The 23,744-nt window shown below is 50.9% G+C and overlaps 1 protein-coding gene across 5 annotated transcripts in view; it reads right to left on the bottom strand.

The window, feature by feature from the left end:
• The window catches only part of NFIX (nuclear factor I X), a 114,108-nt gene extending 99,687 nt beyond the window's left edge, over positions 1–14,421 (bottom strand). For 2 of the 5 annotated variants that reach the window (XM_074203532.1, XM_074203533.1), the window contains exon 1: positions 14,310–14,415. In XM_074203532.1, the coding sequence (XP_074059633.1) occupies positions 14,310–14,336 (27 nt within the window). In that variant the 5' untranslated portion in view covers positions 14,337–14,415. Of the gene's footprint in view, positions 1–14,309 lie in introns of all 5 variants that reach the window. The other 3 variants (XR_012471917.1, XM_074203531.1, XM_074203528.1) reach the window with 3 other exon arrangements.
• Positions 14,422–23,744: the final 9,323 nt, after the last annotated feature.

The following is a 23,744-nucleotide window of genomic DNA, read 5'->3' as shown; positions in this document are numbered from 1 at the left end:
CCCCATGGGGGGCATAGTTGGCTTTCGGGCATTGCCTGACGACCACCCCCTGCTTCCTTCTGCAGCCAACTCAGTTCCCACCCAGACCCCAGTCCTCTTTTCCCCGTCCCTTTGCCCCTCTATCCATAGGACCAGCCCAGTCCTACTCAAGATCAAGGTCAGGGCCAGTCTCAGTTCAGAACTGGGGGAGGGATGGGCATGTGTGCCCAGGAGGGGGTAGGGAAATCCCATTACTCCCCCCAAACTTCAAGACAGAGCAACCCCCTTGACCTTGGAGGCTTGGGGAATGGGGAAGACACTCCCAAATACCAGTGGTTGATCCCCTTTGGTGTCTCAGCTAATCCCTTCCCCCTCCCTTATCTCTCCACTTGCTTCATACTGCCCTGAGACCTTTGGCATAGGCAGAACCCAACAAAGGCCTGAAGGGCTCAGCCTGGTCCCTGTGTTCACTGAAAGCTAGAGCCCAAGGCAGTGCAGGATTCTGTCACTAAACTTCCTCCAACCTCATTCTTAATCCACTTCATTCTACAAACATTCAACAGAGCCTCTGATGCCAGTGGCCTATATACAATACACAGAGCTAGGCACTGTACCTTTTAGGCTCACACCTAGGAGGAGAATGCTTTCTGTGAATAAATATAACAAAGGTGGGAAAGAGGAAAATTGAGGGATCAGAGAACTAGGGGAGGGAAGGAATGGCCTCACCCTCTTGGTGCTGTAAGGAAGAATCAAGAAAGGGTCAGGGAGCCATCATGCCAGTAGTTGAGGGGCTGTCTTCTTTCCCCTTTCTTCTCCCTCTTCCTTCCTTTCCCTTTCCTCTTCTTTTCTCTCCATTTCTCTCTCCTTCCTTTTCTTATTTTCTCTCTTCTTTGCTCTCTCCTTTCTCTTTTCCCTCCAACTCCCCATTCCTCTCTCTCCTCTCTTTTTACCCCCCCCCCCCCCACCACACACACACCCCTAGAGGTTCACTAAGCAATACTTGCTAGCTGCCCCTCACAATAGTATCACAGGCAGAGTGGGGAGGAGGGCTATTAGTTGGTCCAGCTTTTCCATGGCAGAGTCTGGAACCCCCCCCTCAGAGATCCCTTTTTGGGGAACACAGAGCCCAGAGCAACACAAAAAGCCAAAAAGCCAGGGGAGAGAATGGCTTGGAAGCAGAGCCAGAGCTGTAGGCCAGCGGGGAGTGGGGGAGGGGGAGGGTAGAGGAGATGCCAAAAACCCAGCCATTACAGAACGAAAGGAGAGACAGACTCGGAGTGAGTGAGGGAGAGAGTCGGAGATGGAGGGGGAAGGAAGATGGCAGAGGGAGAAGAAGCAGGATCTTCTCATTTATATAAGGCAATGATGAAATGGGAAAGGTGTTGTTGCATTTCAGAGAGCACTGCCCCCATGAGAGGGAAGAAATCTGGTGCTCCATGGCACAGGATGGGTGGGAGGTAGGAAAAGGGAAAAGGAATCAGGTCCTGATCTGCCCAGTGCCCACTCCCCTCCACCCCACCCCCAATGCCACAAAAAGCAGACTGGCAGCAGCAGCCGCTTGGTCTTCTCCCTGGGCACTGGGTGGGGGATGGGGCAGGCACTATGCCCATTGCTGCTACCCATCTTACTGCTCCTACCATTGTGGGGAGGGAGGACAGGCTGGGCATTCTGGGGGGGCACTACCCTTAAAATCAGATTCCCATCTTGGCATCCATCAGTAACCTACAAAGATGGACCCCATAAGGCAAAGAGAATGCTATGGAATCACCAAGAGCTGGCCTCTTAGGCAAGGCCCTGGCACAGACCTGACCACTGGACCAAGGGTAAAAATAAATCCACTGGTGGGGGGATGGGACTGGATAGCTAAATCTAGGTGCCCAGGTGGACATGCCACTCCTGGGCATGTCAGCTGCCCCAGTACGTTCAGAGGAGCCCAGCCCCCCCCCCATCCAACTGTAGTCTATTACTCAGAACAGCTTCCTTGAACCTAGGAACAGGAGGGCAGGCAAGGCTGTGATTTATGTTTCTAAATGGAAACCCTACCACTCCAGCAGGTTCATACCATAATTCAAAACCAGTGAGCCAATTTATATTACATCTAGATGAGGATCAGGGAGGTTAGAGTTCATGTCTCTGCTGTGTGACCTTGGGGAAATCATTTTACCTTTATGGATCCCAGTTTCCTCACATTTCTTCAATATGTTAGAGGATCTGTGATTTCTTGAGTGTGGGTTCTTCTCCTACCAAAGCAACTAGTAACCTTTGCACTTTAGTAGATGGTCCTCCTGAATGGCTTTGTCTAAAAACTTCAATTCCCCCAAAGCAAATCAATAAATTTCTCTGAATTTTGTTTGCTAGATCTTCTGACATGAAACCTGTTGTTCTTTCCTCAATGAAATGGGTGTCACACTTGCCCTCCTTGCCTGGCTCACAAGGTTGTTATGTGACTCCAAGTGGAGTGGTAAATGTGAAAATGCTTTGTAAACTGTTAGAAACGCATGTGAACAATTATTATTATTTATACTGCCCAAGGTTTATGGGAATTTCATTCCCCATCTAACAACAGACCAGGAAAATCCTACCCAAGGAGTTAAAAGGAAAAAAATAACAGATCCCAACTTCATCTAGGTTAAGAGATAAGAATATATACCTCAGGGAATCACCCAGTAATAAAATTTTAGGGCCTTAGAGATTATCTCATTCAGGCCCCTCATTTTATAGGTGAGGAATTTGAGGCCCTGAGAGGAGAAGGGATTTCCCCAAGATTACACAGCTACTTAGGGTCAAATCCTAGACCAGGCTACAGATTTGACTCATAATCCAAAATACTTTTCAAGTTTAATTTTGACCAGGGATCAGGACCTCCCTGAAGAAAATGGAATTTGTTGCAGATGGGGATGAGGGAAGATGAACATATTTGAGGACAATATTTGGGGGGAGAGGGAATTGTAATGGCCAAAACTCCTAGATACTAAATTCCACAATTTGGTCTCTTAGGCTAAAACCAATCAGGATGGAGATAGGTAGGCACACCAGAGAGAAACAAATGCATTGAGAAGAACCTAATCCTGAGCTATGATCTTCCCCTACAAATTGACTCTGAAGGATCTCCAGGTCAGAGTAGGCCCTGAGATGAACCCATTACTCCTTTGCTTAAACAGTTGGAAGACCAAAGCATGGACTTAAAGCCATGTAATTAAAACAGGATAAGGAGAGAGGAAACAGTTTTGAGGTCCTTCTGATACAGAAAGGTGAGAGGAAAAACAACCCTAGATCTGAAATCCAGAGTTCTGCATTCAAATATGGACTGTGTTGTGAGACTTTCAACAAATTCCTTAGACTCTCTGGGATTCAGTTTCCTCATCTGTAAAATGAAGAGGTTAGATATGATCTCAGGGTCCTTTCCAAGTCCATAATCCTTTGACCTACACAATATCAATTGAACTATTGCAATAGCTTCTGGTAAGTCTGCCAGTCTCAAGTCTCTCCCCACTTTAGTCCATTTTCCATTCAGCCACTATAGTGCTTTTCCTAAAATGTGGGTCTGATTGTGTCACACACACACACACACTCTGTCTCTCTCTCTCTCAATAAATTCCAGTGGCTCCCTATTGCCTCCAGGAATGAATATAAAATGCTTTGTTTGGCATTCAAAGCCCTTCATAGCTAATCCTTCTACCTTTCCAGTCTTCTCATATCTTACTCCTGGACATACTCTGATCCAGTGATGCTGGCCTCTTGACTGTCCCATGAACAAGATACTCTTGGGTCTGGTCATTTTTTTCTGGTTGTCCATCATGCCTGGAAGGCTTTCCTTCCTCCACCCTGACTACTGACCTCCCTTTTTTCTTTTAGTTCAAACTAAAATCCCACATTCTATGGGAAACTTTCCCCAACCTTTCTTTCTTTCTTTTTTTAAAATTTGTATTTATTTAAGGCAATGGGATTAAGTGACTTGCCCAAGGTCACACAGATAAGAAATTATTAAGTGTCTGAGGCCATATTTGAACTCATGTCCACCTGACTCCAGGGCCTTTCTTAATTTTAATTGCCTTCCCTCAGTTAATAATTCCCTTGTCATTTGCTTGGTATATAATTTTTGGCTTGTTGTCTCCTTCAATCAGTTGTAGGCTCCTTGAGGGCAGGGACTGTCTTTTGCCTCTTTTTGTATGTCTCCAGAACTTAAACACTTAAAAAAATATTTATTGAATTGAATTGAATTATTATCTTATGATAAGGTAAATTCAACTAAAGTCTTCACCTTGGGAGAAGCTGTGGGGGAGTTTCTTCTTAGACATCAAGTATAGAGTTGAGCAACAAGTTTATTAAGACACTATATTCTGTGGGGGAAAATAAAGGCAAAAGACAGCAACTGTTCTTCAAGTGCTTAGATTCTAATGGAGGAAACAACTTGCAAATCACTAGATACATAACAAAATATATAGGTAATAGATGGAAGGATATTTCAGAAAGAAAGATTCTAACTAGCAGCTGAGAAAACTGGGAAAGGCTCAGGTGCTTTGGCAGAATTGGGGTTGAGAGTACCCCTTCTCTACCCATTATCAGGAAAGGGAACTGGAGCCTAGATTTAAATCCAGAGAGACCCTTCTCCCCACAACCTTAGGACAGAGAGAAGGGGGCAACTGGCATGGGCGGGTGGATAAAATTTGAATCCTGTCCCACATTCCCCACAGCCTAATGTTCCTTAGGCCTAATGGAGAACCAAGGGGTGGAAGGATTTACTAATTCAATAAGCATGGAACCATCATTGTGCTAAGTAAAGCCAAGGTAAATCTGAGGCCCTAGCTTTTTTTATTGGGTGGTAGATCTCTCCTGAGGTCCAAACCTCCATGAACTACCAACAGACAAACTGAAGGAGCAGAGAGAGAGAAAGGACAGTTAGAACAGGGGTGCTTGAAACTTGAAGCTTCCCTATAGTCTGGAGACTGCAGACCACGGTGGCTTGTGTGTTGTTCTGTTTCTGCGTGTGTGTACATTTTTCTGCATGTGCATGTTAATATATCTGTGTGGGCCTGTGTGGGTAGGCCCAGATATATTCTGAGTGTACCTATATGTATGTATACATATGGTTAGTCTCTCAGTAGTAAATCTTTTTGACTATAGGTTCCTAACCTGGGATTCATATACTTGTTTTTAAATATTTTGCTGTCATTCAATTTAATTGGTTTATTATATTTTATTTAAAAATATTATTCTAAGAAAGGGGTTAAAGGCTTCAACAGACTGCCCAAAGGGGTACAGGGAACAAAAAAGGTAAAAAAACCCGTACACCAAAGAAACCTTTTGACCAAAACTCTGTATTATTTGCTTCCACCTTTCCCTTTTTTCTGGTTGTGTAGACCAAACCCAAGCGTCAGTTTGTAAAGGCCTTACCCTAGAGAGTCTGGAATCTATCTGGGGTCTCTTATCCCCTCACTCCCTCTCTATACCTCAATAACTTCCTCCCATGATCCTTGAGAGGCCCTCTTGGAAACCCTTTGGGACCCACTCAGCCTGGCTTTCCTTGTTTGTGGAGGGGAAAGGAATATTCTGGAGTAAGACCTTCTCTCCCTGTCTGTGCCTAGGGAATTGGCACTATACCCTAGGAAAACGGGGTTCAAGAAAGCCTTGGTCCAGTCCTTGGAGGGGGATATTTTCTATTGCTTACCTTAACCCCTTTGGTGATTTGAGTCTGGAGGGGCACCCAGTCCCACCCACCCACTGGCTGCCTCCCAACTTAGCTCCCCCTGGGGTAGGGCTTTGGGGGGGGGATGTAATCCCTGGTGAAACTCAGGCTTCTGATTGGCTGTGGCAGGCCGCAGTGCTGCCTGCCTCCCTCACTGCCGGTGGTAGTGACTGCGGCAGCTCAGAGCTCAGCACACAGCTGCAGCCCCACGGCTCTCTGCCAGCCCAATGAGCAACCAGACTTTACTTTGGGAAGAGACATCCCCCCCCCCGCCCAGTCCCTCATCATCCCCACCACCTCCCTGCCTAGCCCTAGCAAGTCCCAAGGCTTGCACTATTAGCTGGGTACTGCCAACCTATTCTCCACTTCTACTGGTACCAGGAGGGAGGTGAGAAAGACTTACCCCTTCCCAAAATATTGCCCCCCCCACCTGTAACTTTCTCCAAAGGAGTGTAGTGGTAATATTGCTCAAATGTCAAAACTGTTTGTTCTACTCTATCTCTTACCCCCATTACCAACTCATAATGCCTTCTCTCCCACCCCTAAAAAAGAATAAATTATAGTTAACTGCCCTGCCTGACTCCCACTCCAAAGCCCTCCATCCCTCCACATGCAGCTACTCCAGTCCCAAAACAGAATTCATTTCCCAACTGTAGAGGGTCTCCTGATGGTTAGCAGTGGTAGAAGTGAAGGCTGAGGGGAATGGGGGACTTTGAGACCTTCTCTTTTTAATGCTTGGGGCTAGAGCCAAAAATGGGGAAGGAGAGATATTCAGCCAGGGCCAAGATGCATTTGGCAGGAGGAAAGGGGAAAAGAAAAAAAAAAGAGAGGGGGACAGAAGAAAGAAAGAAAAAAAAGAACGAGAGAGAGAGAGAGAGAGAGAGAGAGAGAGAGAGAGAGAGGAAGGAAGGAAGGAAGGAAGGAAGGAAGGAAGGAAGGAAGGAAGGAAGGAAGGAAGGAAGGAAGGAAGGAATTGTCAGATTCTTGTCACATAACATAAAACCTTTAGCATAAATATATTTCTGGTAAAGACCTCAGCACCCATAGATGCAGTTATTGGCTTCTGGGGCAAGGGGCTACTGGTAGCCCACAGATAGAACAGTCAATCTAGAAGGAGAGAGAAGTATGCCTAGACTGGATGGACAGATAGCCATAGCAGTCCCAGGACAGATTCAGAGAAGCAGCCAAAATCAATCTCAAATGGGCAGAAGGAGCCACAGGGTAGACAGAGAGAGGTCTGTCCAACTGCTTTCCACCTCTTTCCCTAGTCCTGCTTTTCTTCACCGAACATACACACACACACACACACACACACACACACACACACACACACACGCACACACAACAGTGTCTCTGTCCCAGACTTAGTTGGGACTGACTTCTGGGGGGTGAAGGAAAGGTATAGGCAAAAGGAGGCTTTAAGCCACCTGGCTGATGTTGGGGGTGTCCTGAGAAGGACTGGGCTCAGCAGGGAATGGGACCAGACTAGACTGAGGCTTCAACAGCTTTGGTTCTGCCTTCATGGAGGTAGCTGCTCTGGACCCAAAACAAACCTGGCATCAATAGCAGGTCCCTCCCCCTCATGGAAAAAGCTAGTGAGCATAGGCCAGCCGCCTGTCCAGCTTAACTTCTATGCAATGAACTGCCCGGGGGCCTGCTAGGATCTAGCACTAAGGCCCAACAGAAGGGAGGGCTGGTGAAGCTGGAGTATATAGATGGGACACAATGACAAGGATAGAATATATGAGCAAAAACTGTCTGTTATTCCTCCCATGTGTAGAATACTTCCCCAAAACAATTTTACAGCCTTTATTTATCTTATTATATCCTCACACTAAACTATGAGCTAGGTTGGATAAGCTGCGTTGGACAGGGATGATTATCCCCATTTTACAAAGGGAACCTGAACCCAAGCTAGGTGACTTGCTTGTGGTCACTCATAAAGTGACAGAATTAAAACCACAGGCCTCCTGACTCTAAAACAGCTCTTTCTACTGCACCCTCTTACCACCATGTGACCCAAAAGACACAAGAGTGACAGGGACACAAGGCTGAGACATACCCATTGCCATCAACACAATCACTGGTTAGATCAATGAGCTCCAAGGAAAAAAAAAAGGCATAAAAAATCATTAGAGAACGTCAGTAGACATAAAGATGCCTATGTGGATGAGTATGAATGTACACCAAACTACCTGCTCTCCCAATCATTCTACCTAACTACTCTCCTCTCTTCTTGCCACCCCCATAATCTATAATAGAATGACTTCAGGGCCTGGGAGGGTAGAGGAATTCTCTTCTCCATTCCTGGGTCTCAATCTCAGGGAGAGGAGCTAACACAATCCCAAGCCCTACAAATTCAGATTCAAGGAACCCTTCCTGAGAGCCAGAATGAGGTTTGGGAAAGCCTTCTCCCATCCATCCTCCTTGGACTCCTATATCTGGGGAGGAAACTGAACAAGAAAGGAACAGTAGGTGTTATAATGATGAGAGTATTGGCAGAGACATGGAGACAAAATTAAAGAAGTCAGAGGAAGAGAAACAAAGGCATTATCTGATCACTTTCCCATAGTCTTATCACAGAATGACTACATATTCATGGACACATACATCCCCACCATGGGGAAGAGAAGTCCATAGGTCTAAAACACCAATTTTTACTTCTTTTCCCAAAGAAGTAAAAGAGCACCTAGACTAGCTCCAGTAGGGAAGGCAATCAATAGGCCTTATTCAGGACCCTGTCAGAGCAGTGGACCATGTATGGCCCAATGCAGTCTTCAGATGAGTGTTATTCTCTTTTTGGCCAATGTATTCAGTAGCACCACACCAGGATATCTGCCTCTTTGTTTCTGTGGTGGTTTGGTTTCTCCACCTATAGTCCTATCTCATAGGTTCCTTGTTTCCCTCCAATACCCCTTTTCCTAGCCTTCTTTGTCCAGATGACTCCTATTTGTACAGATGGATATGAGGCATGTGCCTTCCTTTCATTCCTATCCAGTATAGCCAACAGAGTCTCACTTCTGAAGGCTTCCTGATTTACCCAAGGAAAGGGTTAGACTCAAATCTTCTGGCTCCTCGGTCCCTCAACTCCTTTTCCAGAATGGCTTCCTCCTGGTCCTTCCTGCACTCTACTCTCCTCCCCATTTTAGCCCCCATTTTTGAAGCTGCTCCCCACTCCCTTCTCCACTGGTCACTTTGGGTCCTGTTCCTTGATTTTCCAGAGATCAGTTCTCTTACCTGCCCTTAGATGCTTCCCTAGATGACTCCTCTGTACACCTCCTTCCCATGCAGAATGAAGGCCTCTGCTTCAGATTTCCAGCTCCCACATCTCACCCATAGGTCAGAGGTAAACATCATGTATCTTTAGGTTTTCCGACATGTTATGATCTATCCTATCCTCTACTACCCTTCTGTTGCTTTCTACCCTGTTCTCATATTCTCTTGTGTCCCCCATTCTACCTGCTCCAATAAGTGCCCCAGACATAATAGGCAATTCATTGATCAGACCGAATTGAACTAATCAAGTATGCCCCCCCCAATCACCACGTTTTGGTGGGGTCACAAGGATTAATGAGGTTCAATCACATCAGCCCAGGTCACTTTGAGGAACACCTAGGTTTACAGCTAAAATGAAGAAGGTAGGGGAGAAAGACTGCAATAGGCACTTGAAGTCAAAAGAAATGGGAAACAGTTTATTGAAATAGGAACCATCCAATATAGGAGATAATCAAGTTCAAAGGTTTACAGGTAGAAGGATAATCAGATGTCTTGTGAACAGTTGTGAAGAGACTAGGACAGGAGACCAGGGAAAGGAATCTCCAACATTATTCACTCCTACTAGGGGAATAAACCAGTTTGAGTTTGTGGCTAAAATGACGTCTTTTGTATGTATGCATGCCCATGTTTTTACATGGGTTCCTTGAGTGACTATATATATATATATATATATATTATTTATGATCCTAAATGAGGCAGTCCACATAATGAGGATTGAACTTGCAGTCAGAAGACCTGGGTTCATGGTCTGCTCTAATATAGTATTATTTGGCCCTGAGTAAATTTTTTCACTTCTTTGAACCAGTTTCCTTATTTGTAAAATAGGGGCATTATTACTTACTTTATAGTAGGGTAAGAAGCTCAAATAAATCTTTTATCTATTGGTGAGTTGTTATTTTTTTCCTGTATGTAAACATTTAATTGTGTTTGTATCTTCATATATTTGTGAGCATGTATCTGTGGCTGTACGATTCCCCATCCATTCTCTATGTGTGTCTTTGTATGCCTGAGTGAGAACATGTCTATGTACATGTGCTTCTCTTTTTACTCTCTCTGTGTGTGCATGCATATCTCTGAGTATGTGACATGGAGTTTCCCATCCATCTCTGTCTTATCTGGGTGACAGGGTTCTAGAGTCCTACAGGTCCCAGCTCCACTATTCCTGCACTAAATCTCTCTGCTTCTTTCAAGAAATTAATTTCCCTTTCTTCCTCCCATCTTTCATTCCTTCCTTGGTCTTCTAGCTCCCTTCTCTCCCTGCCTCTATTTCTCTGACCTCTCCAAATAGTTCTCCTTTCCTCTTCTCACCCATCTCTTCAGCTCTATCCCATGCCACTTTCTGTTTCTCTTCTAACATCTTTCTCCTCATTACTTTCTTTTCTATCATTCCCTCTCCCTCTTCCTTTCATTCTTCCTGTATCTCTTCTCTTTTTTTATCTCCCCCCTTTCTCCATTCTCTTCCTTACCTTTTCTCTCTCTCATTCTTTCCACCTATTTTCTCTTCCCTCCTCCTTTTCAACATCTTCTGTCCTCCCATCTCTTTCCTTCCACTTTCTTTTTTCTATCTCTTCTCTACCCTCCTCTATCTTTCTTCCTCCCTTTTCTATTTTCCCCCTTTCCACTCTCTTCTTCTCTATATCCCTTTCTCCTCCTCCTTTTCCTCTTCCCCCTCTCTCCCTCTTGCCTCTTTCCCCACTAGGGCCCCTGCTCTGCTCTGCTCCTGCTCATTTATTGACTTTAAAATCAAAGCCAATTTTGGTTTTCGAGAAAGAGAGTGACAGAGATGGAAAGGGAGACAGAGACACAGAGAGACAACGCAGAGGGGAAGAAAGACAAAAGACCACTGTCCTTCATGTCCAGTGGCAGGAACATACAAAAAAGATGAAGGGGCAGACAGCCTGGTATGGGGGCAGGACCCAGAGGGTTTTTTCCACGAGCCACTTGCTGGGTCCATCAAAGCCCCTGGTGTTTCATTCGGTAGAGAGAAACCTAACTGGAGAGGGGGTGGGGAGACAGAGAAACAGTCAAGAAATACTCAAGGACTAGAGTTGAGCCTGCTGGATTTGACCTAATCTTGAGTCGGAGTTAATGAACCCAGATTGGAGGCCCAATCTATTCTTTTTGATCTTCTCTACCCACCCAAACTCTTCAGCCCTCTAGCTCTTGCTGTCTCCTTATTTTTATACTGTTCTCTGTCTTCATCTCTGTATATATCTAAGCTTTTTTTTGGGGGGGGGGGGAGCGTTTTTAAATTTTCTTTTTAGAAAGTGATAAATCCCACCCCATTCCCAAATCCCCCAAATAGATTGTTGATTGCCTCATACTTTGAATCCAGAAAGATCACAAGAAGCCTGAATCAGCTCAGTGTTCCCCTTCATATATACCTCGATGCCCTCTAAAAGACCTAGGGTCTCCTGGAAAGGGAAAGTCCTTCGGTTTTGCCTCCACCAGTCAGTCAGCAGGAAAAAAATCAGCATTTTAAGTCCAAAGCAATTTTGAAATCCAAGCAAATGAAAGGTAGGGTTATCAGCCGGGATCCTCACCCTGCCACCTCTTAGGTTCCCTATCTTTGGCCTTGCCTCATCTCGATCTCAAGCACCCCCTTCCCAATCGTTCCATGCCCCTACCCATGTCAAGGGAGAGAGACAGAAAGGGACAGAGGCAGAGGCAGAGGCAGAGGCAGAGGCAGAGGCAGAGGCAAGAGGCAGAGGCAGAGGCAGAGGCAGAGGCAAGAGGCAGAGGCAGAGAAATGAAGGAGAAGAGAAAGACAATAAAGTTACTTTTTTGTTTAACAGATGGAGAAGAGAAGGAAAGGGAAAAGGGAAGGAGGAAAAGAAAATTGCAGGTCATTAGAGCGGCTTGAAAAGAAAAGTACAGAGTTGGGAAATGGATAATTAGGCAGCGGCTGGGCCGTGCTCGCCCACAAACACCCGCGCTTTAGGGGGAGGGGGGCGGGACACAGGCCCCCTGCCCGGGGACCGGGAGCCAGTGTAACCCAACAGGGTACACTGGGGAGCACTTATAAGAGAACACAAGATTCCCAGTCAGAGGAGATCCCCCTAGGAGCAAGGGGCAGAGCCAGCAAGAACATCTAAGGTGGTTAAAAGCTAGAGGAAAACTCTTGGGTGGAGGGTGTGAAGCAAGTTAGATCTAAGCTATGGGAATTGGGGACTTATTTTTTCCAAATGAGGATCAGACTCCAGATCAGGTCTCTGGACCTAAGCTTTAACGGCTAGTGGTGACTGAATAAGCCAAGGTCAGACCATGAAGGGTTAATTCGGTGAAGGGGAAAATGGGCTACAGTTTGGAGAAGTAGGCCCCAAAATTAAGAGGTTCAGCCCAACAGGTCTTTTGAGCTCAAGGTCTTCATGTCCCAGTGCCTCAGCTTAAGGGTCAGAGGGCAGGGTGGCCTATAGCTCTCACTCTCCCAGATTCTGCTACTTCCACCAATAGGAATACCCGAATTCTAAAGTCTTGAGTGAAAATGAAAGGAAATCCACACACACATATATACATAATTCATACTAATACACAGGCCTGCAAATATTCACTCACTCGGAGGTACGTTGATCTAAATTTCTAATGCACACATTCTATTAAAGAGTTTTTTTCCCCCCAAATCTCTAAATAGACAGGACAGACTCCTAGGGAATCTAATCTTTACACCGACCATTCAATTTAGAAGATCTGCTCAAAAGCCCTGACCTGCCGTACCCTCTCTCACTCATCACCCACTAGCTCTGAGCCTAGGGAGGTGCCAGTATCCCCACTGCTAGAGCCTTCTTCTTTCTTTTCTTCTTCTTCTTCTTCTTCTTCTTCTTCTTCTTCTTCTTCTTCTTCTTCTTCTTCTTCTTCTTCTTCTTCTTCTTCTTCTTCTTCTCTCTCTCTCTCTCTCTCTCTCTCTCTCTCTCTCTCTCTCTCTCTCTCTCTCTCCTTCTTCTTCCTCCGCCTTCGCCTTCTTTTTTGCCAGCCGTCCCTACACCCCGTTTGAGGAGGGGGACCTTCAGGAGTCACCTCTTCCCTGAGAGCAGAGGTGACTCCGGCAAAGAGCTCGGAGCAGCCGGTGTGGCCTCAGGACACTCCGAACTTCCAGAAAACTGACACCGCCACGGGAGGGGGAGGGGGAGGGACGCAGGGACCCGCGGCCCCCCGGCCTCACGCAGTCTCCGCGGGCCTCTTCGCCCGGGCTGGGCAGAGGGGGCCCGGACGGCGGGCGGCCTCGGGGCTGCGGGGCCTCGCGGCGGCGCGGGCGGTGGCGGTCGGCGGCCCTGCAGTCGCGCCTCGGCTCCCCGCCGGGTCCGCCTCCGGGAAGCCTCGGAGCAGCGCGGGCCGCGCGCCCGGCGGCCCGAGCTCCCGCCGCAGGCCCTGGGGTCGCGGGCTTGGGCCGCCTTCGCCGGCGCGGGGCCTGTTGCGCCTCCTCTCCGGCCCGGAGCCCGCCGCGCCCCCCCCCCCCCCAGGAGTCGAGCCCAGCTCCGGGGTCGGCGCCGAAGCCGGCCCCCCGCCGCGTTCCCCAGCCGGGGTCGGGGGCGCGGGGCTTTGCTGCCCTGCGGGGGTCGGGCCGCGAGCAGCCTCGCCCCGGGCCGGGCCTCTCCCCCGGCGGCCGCGCTCGGCCCGTGCCGCCTGGAAAGTTGGCGGCGGAGAAAGTTTCTGGAGCGAGGGGGGCGGGGGCGAGGCCCGGGCGGGGAGGCCCGAGGCGCCGTCGGCGGGCTCCGCGGGCCCGGCCCCGCATCCGAAGCGGGGGTCGGCGTCGGGAGAGCGCGGGCGCCTCGGGGAGGACGAGCGGCGCCGAGGCCCCGGCAGCCCGCCGCCGCCCGCCGGCCCGCAGGCCGGCCCGGGCTGTGCCTCGCGGCGGCTCGGGCTCCCTCTAATTCCCCACAGAAATTTGGGAGACGCGCCATTTTCTGAACTCTGCGCCCATGTGCGGGGAGGAAAACAAAGGCCCGGAGACAGTGCGGCCCGCCCCGCGGCCGAGGGGCCCGGGCCGGCGGGGCCGGCGGGGCCGGCGGGGCCGGCGGGGGGCGGCGGGCAGCGGAGCCCCGCGCCCGGGCGGGCGGCGCCAGGCCCCGCGGAGAGGGCTTCCCCGGCCCCCTCCCCCCGCGGTCACACCCTCCGCCCGGCTCTGACACTGACACTGACACACACTCGCGCTCACACTCGCGCTGCCTCGCAGCCCGACACGCACTCTCACACGCAGCCTGGCACACGCGCGCCTCCAGCCGCCCTTCCCCACCGTCTCGCACACGCCGCCCTCGCGCAGGCTGACTGACACGCCGCGCAGGCTCTTGGAGGCGGCCGGCCCCACTCGCGGCCGGCGGCCTCGCGGGGAGCGGCGCGCGCCGGCCCACGCCCCCTCCCAGCCCCGGGTTACCTGGGTGAGGCAGTACGGGGAGTACATCGCTGGCCGTCCGGGAAGCCGCGCGCGCGGCGCGGCGTGGGGGCGAAGCGCGCCGGGGCTCGGCCGGGCTCGGCCGGGCTGGGCTGGGCTGGGCTCGGCCCGGGCAGTGGGGGAGCCGCCGCGCTCCGGCTCCGGGCGAGCGAGCCTGGCCCGAGCCCGCGCCGCAGCCTCTGCCGCCGCCGCCGCTGCCGCCGCCGCCGCCGCCGCTCTGGCTGCCTCCTCGCTCGCCCCGCTCGCTCGCTCGCTCGCTCGCTCGCTCCCTCTCCGCCTCGCCTCCTCGCTCGCTCTCTACTCCATGCCGCTCCGTAACCCCGCCTTGCAGTGCTCTCTGAAAGTGAAAGTTTAGACAAAGTTTGGAACGAGCGCACTTTAGAGAGAGAGAGAGGGAGAGGGAGAGCGAGAGCGGGAGGGAGGGAGGGAGGGAGGGAGCAGCCCGGCCCGCCCGCCCCGGCCGCGCCCGCTCCCACCCCCGCTGCACACACACGCACACACTCACACCCACCCGCACACACACACTGACCCGCAGTCACACGCGGGCACACTGACATACACGCAGCCGCACGCGGACACCCACGGACACCCGGTGACACATGGGCACGCTTGGTGGCACGCCTCCCCTCTCCCACTGCCCCCGGGTGGCCCTGACACCCTGACGCACCATGGACACGTCGTGTGTGTGTGTGTGTGTGTGTGTGTGTGTGTGTGTGCCGCTGTCACCTCCTCCTTTCTGGATGACAGGAGGCACGTCTTTCCAGAGCCTCCTCCAGCCGGAGGTGCCCCCTGCCCCCCTCCCGCACTAAGGGGCACCCCTTGCCATGCCACTTCCCCCGCCACATTACTCCTGCTGGCTCCAGGATCCCCTTGAATGACTGCCCTTCCCTGGCTCAAACCCAGCCTCAGGTGAGCCCTCCCCCTTCCCGGGCAGCAGGGAACAGAGGGGTTTAGAGGAGCGGGGGGGGGGGGGGGGGGGGGGGGGACGACAAAGGACGGCTGGAGGTACCGTCAGAGGAAGGAAGAGGCAGACACAGACAGAGAATGTCCTAGATTCTGGCTCAGGAACATTTTTGCCGAGTCCCAATTCAGCACCAGGCCCACGATGGCTTACTCCGAGGGAGGCAGGGGGAGAAAGAAGACAAAACTAGGGCTCCTGTGGGTGCGGCCCCCAGTCCCCAGACCTAGAGAAGTGGGGAACATGTGTGAGAACAATCTCCCCCACCTCTAGCCCACAAGGTAGACTCTGTGGGAAAGCCTGGCCATTCTTGCAATTTTCATCTTCCCTTAGCCCGTGGGAATGAGGGTCTAGGAGTGTGTACATTTGAGGGAGGGGGTGCTGGGTCTCTGTGTGAGCCCCAAAGTGTCTCGGAGTGCTGAGGCTCACCCCTACTGGATTTCAGAGCCCTCCATCTTCCCGTTCCTCTTTTCCCCAGCAGCTGCCGATGAAAAGACTTGGGCAGAGAGGGAATTGATACGTCCTTAAAAATTCAAGGGCTCCTCGTAAACAGAAACTTTTAACACCGTTTAAAGTTTCAATACTGCTGAGGAGGGGGATGGGGAGTCTGCGAGGGGTACACTGGGCCGGGGGGCTGGCTTCTTTGGGGTTCACTTGAAGGAGGCCGGCCTCCTCACCTGGCCTGGGGGGACCTGCAGAGTAAGTAGTCAAAATCAGAATGGTACCTCTCTCCTACCCCGAGTCCACTCCCACCTCCATTCTCTGGAATATCGGTGGGCATATTAACCCAGCCCCACTCCCCATCCCTAAGGCCACCAAAGGAGCCATCCATATGACTTCAGTTCTTCAGAAAGGCCCCACAGAGGTAAAGCTAGGTAGAGTGTGAGGCATTGTTACCTCCTTTTGGATCCCTAATTCATCCTCTCAGCAACCCTAGAGCTCTGGAACTGCTAACTTCCCTCAAAAAAAAAAAAATGACCTGTGACAAATTGACCCGATATGGAAAGGGAATGGAGACTAGAGTGTCTAGCTGGAGGCATGAATAAGTCACCTCTAGACTTACCTACCAAAATGTCTCTTCTGGGCCTTTTGCTGAGTGAGTCCAGGTGACTGAGGGGTAAGAGAGCGAAGGGGCAGCTCCACACTCAGCCTGAGCACAGATTAGGTAGGAAGGAATAGAGGTTTTGAATGAAATGCCCTTCAAAATTACCTATAAACTTGGCTCTGACTATTCTTCCTATCTGTGCCCTTGAAGACTCCTTCTCCTGGACCGATTTAGGGGGACATGGAAGAAAGGAATCATTCCCCCCCAATAGAAACATACTATCATGTGTCTAGAACATGTCTTCCTCTATTTTTCACTTATATCAATTCATCTGAACCTAGGACTAGATCTAGAACCTGAGTCTCCTTATGCTGTAGCAGGTGATTTCATTGACATTGCAAACTTCTGGATGAAGAAGCTCCCTCCTTCAACTCAGGACCACACTTTCGACAACTTGGTTTTAAAGAGTAGCCCTGCTCGTAATCACAAGGATAGGATGGGTTCAAGACTGGACTTGAACCTGTCTTCCATGTTACTCTCTATACAGGATATGTAGTGACCAAAGCCCAATGTGAACAAAACATATAACAACCCTAGATGATCATTTGTAATGCAGTGATGGAAAACTTCCCCCTACCATCATTTCCATTACAAACTTCATTGACCACTGCAATGTGTGTGAATGCATGGGGGGGGGGGGCACAAGGGGCGGGGTTGAAACAAACTAACAACCATATTTTCATTGTATTTCAGTCAACAACTGATTGGGGTGTATTGATAAGAGAGAGTAGGTGGTAGGGATGGTCCTTGGAGTTGAGCGGGCACACATCCCCTCCACCAGATATCCAGACACCTGGCCAATGAGAAATCATTCAGGAGGAAATGGGGGGAGGTGGAGAGGGGATTCCCTGGAGCAAGCCTCCAGCAGATAGGTTGGGCACAGCTGGAATGTCACAGCTGGAATGCCCCAATGTTCCTCCTGGCTAAGGCTGCCCACCTGGCCCCAGTTGGCAGCAGGTGCGGCCCTTTCACAATGCAGGTGTGTGCAGGGGGAGGTGGGGAGGACTGAAAACATCTAGGGGCCCAGCTGGCAATTTCCAGGGCTTTGGAATGTTTGGAGCAGGTGAGTTCCAGGCAGGAGTGGGGTGTGGGGAAAAAAAACTGTTGGAGAAGTCTAGCCTGGCCGGGTGGGCTGGACTAAATTGAGAAGTAGAGAGCCGGGAAACCCCTGGAAGTTCCATTAGGGCAGCAGCTGTATTTGGGTCCTACCTGAGGGACAAATGAGAGGAGGATAAGGTAGGGATGGTATGTGGAGATGCTGTTTACATTGCAGAGCAAAGACAGTGGATGCTTGTGGTCTTGGAGATGTTTTTGTATTGTGCTTGACACCACTACTTCATTCAACCTCCTCTTCTCCACCCCACCCCCTTTTCTCTTCACTCACTCCCTTAATTCTCTTTTTTTCATGGATCATATCTTTTCCTTGAGCCCCTCCTCCTCCAACTGCCCTCCCCAATTCCCTTTCTTCCCTAGTTCCTATCTCTTCCCATTCCCCCTTTCTCTCAACCCTCTTTTCCACCCACATCACGCTCTCCCTTCAACTCTTTCATTCCTATAACAGTCTTTTCCAAGCTTTTCTCTTCTGGCCATTCTTTTCCTCTAGCCTTCAGACTCCCTCTAAGCCCTCTTTCCTTACTCAATCTCTTCTTCAGTCTCTCCATCCCTCCTCCCCTTGCCATCAGCCTCTTGTCTTTCCTTATCCAAATCCTTCTCCTTCCTTATCCCATCAGGTGAGGGTAAGGAAACTCATTGGTTTCTCTCTCTGACTTTCCTGTTTACACAGACCTGATGGTGGGACCTTCGAGTAGGACTAGCTGTGAATGGAGATAAATAACCTCTTTGAAATTCCCCCAAGGGAAAAATACGCCAGAACCTCCAGGATTCCCGAATTCAAAACAAAGATCCTCGACGATAAAAGTTGTCTCAGTTTTATCTTTGTACTCCCTAGAAGTAGCATAACACCTGGCTACCTAAAATTTCTTTAAAAGCAGCTTTAGTTCGGGAAATGTGAAATTGGGCTGTGATGGAGAACTACTGAAGTAAGCTAGGAAATATACATTTCAGTCTTTGTCCCAAGATTAATTTTCTGTGTGATTTAAGACAAATCACTTCACCTCTCTGTTTCCTCATCTGTAACACTAGGTTTTTTAACACGTTCCCAGTCCAAATCATGACACTATGAATGAGGATCAGATGAGATAAAGAACAGGAAAGATTATAGTTAATATTACCATTACTGTCAACATAATCTCCAGGGGCAGAATAACAGGATCAATAGAGTATGGGATCTGAAGTCAGAAAACCTGGCTCTGAGTCTCACTTCCAACACTATGTGACCCTGGGTATGTCATTTAATTTCTCCTCTCAATTGACTCCAGGAAAATAAGGGTGATAATACAGACAATGCCTATTGTAAGGGCTGGTGTGATGCTCAAATAGGATTATGTACATGAATTGCTTTGAAAACTTTAAATTGCTATATAAATGCTTGTTATTTCTGTTATCTTTGGGGTTCTTCAAAAGGCTCAGAGACTTCTGGCACTCTGGGTCTTTAAGCCAACTAAGGTTCTTTCTGGGTGCTTTGTAAGTTTAGCATTGATTCAGTTATTCTACAAATTCTATACCTACACAAACACTGTCACAATATCTTTGCACACCTGGTGGGAAGGAGGGGTCTGTGGGTTTTCCCCAAGGGAAATAGTTTGGTAAACTTTTCATTTGTAGCCAAGAGACCCCAATGGAAACTTGGAAATGTGGCCTGAATAAGATTTCTGTTTGAGGAAGGGCAGGGTGAACCTGTGTGTGTATGTGTGTGTGTGTGTGTGTGTGTGTGTGTGTGTGTGTCTGTGTGTCTGTGTGTCTGTGTGTGTGTGTCTGTGTCTGTGAAGGAGTGTGCTTGTGTATTTATGTGAATACGGACATGAATCTTTGCACTTGCAAAATGAGGGTGTTAAGACTAGATAATTCCTAAGATCCCTTCCTTCTCAGTCTTATTTCATAAGCTTGTGTGTCTGTGAAAAAAAAAGTGTTTGTGTATGTCTGTGTATGAGCAAGTGAATATTATATATGTATGCCTTATTATTATAATTTATCTATGATTATGAGTACACAACTGTGAATAATTGCCTATATGAGTCTGTAAAAATATGAGTGTGATTATATACTTATATTTGTATGAGTGTGAGTGAAATCTGGTTGAGTGTGCCATGTGATTCTCTGCATATGTAGGAGTGAGTATATAGATGAATGTTTGTATAACTTGTCTATACAGCCTGTGTCGAAGGGTAATTGTATGAATCTGTAGCACGTGTCTATTTGTAGTCTTTTTGTGCAGCCTGTGAGTTGTGGGGGAATAAATCTGGATAGGTGGATGTCCCTGTGTGGCTTGGGGTGCTTGGATGCTTCCCAGACATTCTCCCATTTCAGTGTCAAGGTTGAATAGTTCTCTTCTCCCTGCTCCCTACACTCTCCTCCACATTTAGGTGCCAAAGGCAACATTTTTCATCTAGCCTCCCTCCATGAGCACCCCTGCCCCTCCAAAGGCTTACATTCAGCCCGGACTAGTACAGCTCTCTCTCATCCTCTAGCCTTAACCCCAGATTCAAGGCTTCCTGTTCTTCTCCCTTCTCTGACAGGCACGCATCCAGGACATTGGAAGCTGTCTAACTTCTTCAGACGGGGATGCTGCCTGAGGGTCTTGAGGGCTAAGCATTTCTCAAAACCAGGGACCAGCCAGGGGAAAGGCAGAAGACAGAACCCACCCCGGGGCAAAGACAGCTGGGGGTGGGGAGGGGCAGCTGGCATCTCTCGGGAGAGGCTGCATTCCAACCCCACTGGGTCCGCAGCTGTGCCCAGAAACGAGGGCCAGGCCCGGGCTCGGCTGGCACTGGCAGAATTCCGGTCCTGTGCCCATTCCGTAGGGGGCCGGGGTCGGCAGGGAGATTAAGATTCAGGGAGGGACAGGATTCAAAAGCTGGGGAAAAGAAAGAAGTCAGGAACCCTGACGCCATAACTTTCCTGGCTTCCCCGGACAGTGATTTAATCCGACTGACGGACAAATCGTGACCTTGTTCTCGGTTTCTCTCCTCTTCTCTTGATATCTCTGGATTTCTTCGGCTTTTCTCCCTCGGGGCGGTAGAGAACCAGGACGGTTTGGGCTAGGGAATGGAAAGAGCACTGACCCTATCTTCTTTGGGGTGCGGGACCCCGCCCCGCCCTCCCGGTCAGACCCAGCCCAACTCTGGGGCCGCCCCACCCCTCACCCCCCACTGAGGGACCCTGGGCGCCTAGCCTACTTCCCCAGGTGCGCGAAGCTGCCCCAGGCCGCCCTCCCTGCGCTACCTGCCCAACTTTCCACGGGGGAGGGACCTGCCCCAACGTGCCCAGGCTGGGCCAGAGCGGGGGCCCACACGTGCCTGGCACGGGCACCTGCGCCACATCCCCACCTTCCTGGAGTCTTCTCCCCGGCAGCGCCCAACAGGCCCGGAGCTCCACAAGCTGGTACACCCGGACCTCCCTCAGGGACACACCCTCCCACCGGGGCTGAGATTCCACAGCTCCACGGACTCGCACTCCCCGCTTCCAAGAACACACGCCCTGGTGACACAGCCCCGAGGACGCTTTGTCCCTCGATCGCAGTCCTGCCATCCCCAGCTTCGAGCGGGCACATGCAACCACGACCGCAGGATGACAGATGGGCCCACGGTCCCATACTTTGCACTGACAGTCTGTCTGTCTGTCTCTCCATCCCTCACCCCCCTCCTCCTTCTCGGGCGGGATAAGCTGGGAGCCCCTAAGGGGGGGGGGATGCGCAGCTGTCTGCAGTGGGTGCCAGCCCCACTCCAATCCCCAAATAATGAATATTCATTAGTACATTGGGCCTCCCCGCGCGCAAGCCTTTGGGGAGCGCGCAGTCTCCAGACAGCGACGTGCGCGCTCTACCAATTCCGTGCACGCGCGCGCCCTGGCACACACCGCCCCACTCCCCACCCCCCACCCACGGCTCGGGCCTACAGGCCAAAGCGCCCGGAGGGGGTTCTGCCCTCGGTCCTAGAGGGGCTGCGCCCGTGATTCCCAGACTGCTCACTGGGCGGGAGGGTATTGGAAGAACAGAAATCAGGGCAATAACCTCGTGCAATGAAGGGGCAGGGCCCCACACGCGGCTCCTGAAGGCTGGCAGGAAGGTGGCATGAAGTGGGGGGCCCAGGAGAGCAGGCTCCGGAGCCAGGAGGATCTCGAGCCTGGGAACTACGGTGTCCCCGGACTTCTCTGGGAAGCATGCCTCGCAGGGAAATGGGAGCCAACAGGCAGTTCTCCCTATCTCCGAAATCACAGGTGTCTTATCCCCTCCCCGCACCCCACTCCCCAAGGTGCGGGATGGAGGGAGCCACGGGGAAGTTCACATCCTCGAGGAGACCTTCACAGCCTCCCGGTGACCTCCCCACAGGATGCCCCTGCTCACCTGCATGGGGTGGGGGGCACCGACATATCTGAGACCTGCCGGCCCAGAAAGGCGGTTACAGGTGAAGAGGTGATGGTAGTGGGGGTGGGGGGTCTGGTTACTTTCCACCAGCATATAGGCCTCTTCTTAGAAGCCGCTAGGTGTTGCGGGGGTTAGAGACAGGTCTAGAGTCAAGCTAGATCCAGGCTCAGAAAGCGCGGACTGAACTACTTGATTCAGTTTCCTTATCTGTAAAACAAGGGATAACAGTATCTCTTCGCAGGGTTGTGCAGAACAGGTGACACTGTTGATAGACTGACACAGCAGAGGAAAGGCTGGTTGCCTGAAGGCGGAAATTAAGGCTGGTCCTTCGGGCCCCTAGGAAAGGAGGGGCTGGCAGCCTCAGTAAACCCCAGAATACAAACTATCCACAAAGGACTCAAGTTCAATCCTAACGTTGCCATTTAAGGCCCCTCCCAATTGGAGCCATAATCGAGGGGATCCTTTCTAATATCCCTGAGCCCTTTTGGTCTATATGTTAGACCTCCGTAGCTTAAGGTTAGTTATGTCAGACCTTTGAAGAGCAAACAATTCAGGGTCATTGCTGACGGTTCTAGGGGAGCCTATCCAGCCTCAGACACTTGCTATTTACTAGCTGTGTGACCTTGGGCAGGTCACTTAACTCTTATTGCCCCACATCCAGGGCCATCTCCAGTGTCCTGATTCATATCTGGTCGCTAGACCCAATTGGCTTTGGAGCAGAAAGTGAGACTGGGGACTTAGCACAGAACCCCCTCACTCCTATCCAGTTCACGCTTGTCAGACATCACCTCCCTGGTGTATCATGGTCTTCAAAAATGAAGGACAAACGTTAGGGGAGCTATTTAGGGGGTGGCACGTGCGAAACATAGCGGCATTAATTCCTCCTTTCCATTCCTAATTCTTCAGGTAGGAGGAAAAATTGTACTAGATGTGGTATCAGAAAATCCTCACCTCATCCCTACCCCCAGAGTCTTTTTTTTTTAACCAGCAGGAAGTTTTTCTATTCCCCCCATCATTAATAGCTGATGTTTAACACACATACACCTCCCCTTTTTTTACAAATCACTTTGCACATTTTATTTCATCTTCATCACAAGAACGCTGCGCGTGGATAATACACATCTTAACGTCCCATTTTCCAGATGAGGAAATTGAGGGCCCAAGGGGGGAAAAGGACTAGGCCACGTGCAAGCTTAGAGTCTGGCAGTAACGGGACAGCGCTTAGATCAAGCTCGTGCTTTCCAGGTCCAAATCCCCAGCACTCGGAACCACCGCTAAAATAGGGCGAGTCCCCAGCACCCTCCCCGAGTCCTTCGCAGATTCAAACCCGGGAAGGACTTTGCAGAGTGTCTAGTCCAATGCCCTTATTTTACGGGTGGACAGACGAGGCCGGGCCAGGCGCTCTTGCTTTTACACCGCGCTCGCGACCCACGAGGGAGGGTCGGAGAAGACCCGGTCCGTGCCCGCGCGCTCAGGCTTACCCACGTGTACCCACCCGCGCCCGCGGCCGGGCGTAGAGGCCAGCCTCCACGTGTCACGTGGGAAGGGACCCACGCTCGCCGCCGGGGACGGGCACGGAGCCCGGACCGGCCCTCCCCCCCGCAACTGCGGCTCCCTCTGCCGGCGGGTGCGTGCGGAGCGCCTCCCCGGAGACCCGTGCCCGCGGAGCTGGGCTCCTTTAAGAGTGCGCGCCCGGGGCTCGCGGCTCCCCTTTGACGTAACCATGGCATCTTCTTGGCACGCGCTGCCCGCGCGCGGGGGAAGGGAGGGAGGGAGTGGGGGCGTTGCCATGGCGCCGGCGGGCACCGCGTGAATCGGGCCATTGTTAGGAGCGGCGCCCGGAGGAGGAGCTGGGGTTTCGCCACAGAGACC

This window comes from Macrotis lagotis, chromosome X (genome assembly GCF_037893015.1).
Source record: "Macrotis lagotis isolate mMagLag1 chromosome X, bilby.v1.9.chrom.fasta, whole genome shotgun sequence".
NCBI lineage: Eukaryota > Metazoa > Chordata > Mammalia > Peramelemorphia > Peramelidae > Macrotis > Macrotis lagotis.
This window is presented reverse-complemented; position numbering and strand designations above follow the sequence as displayed.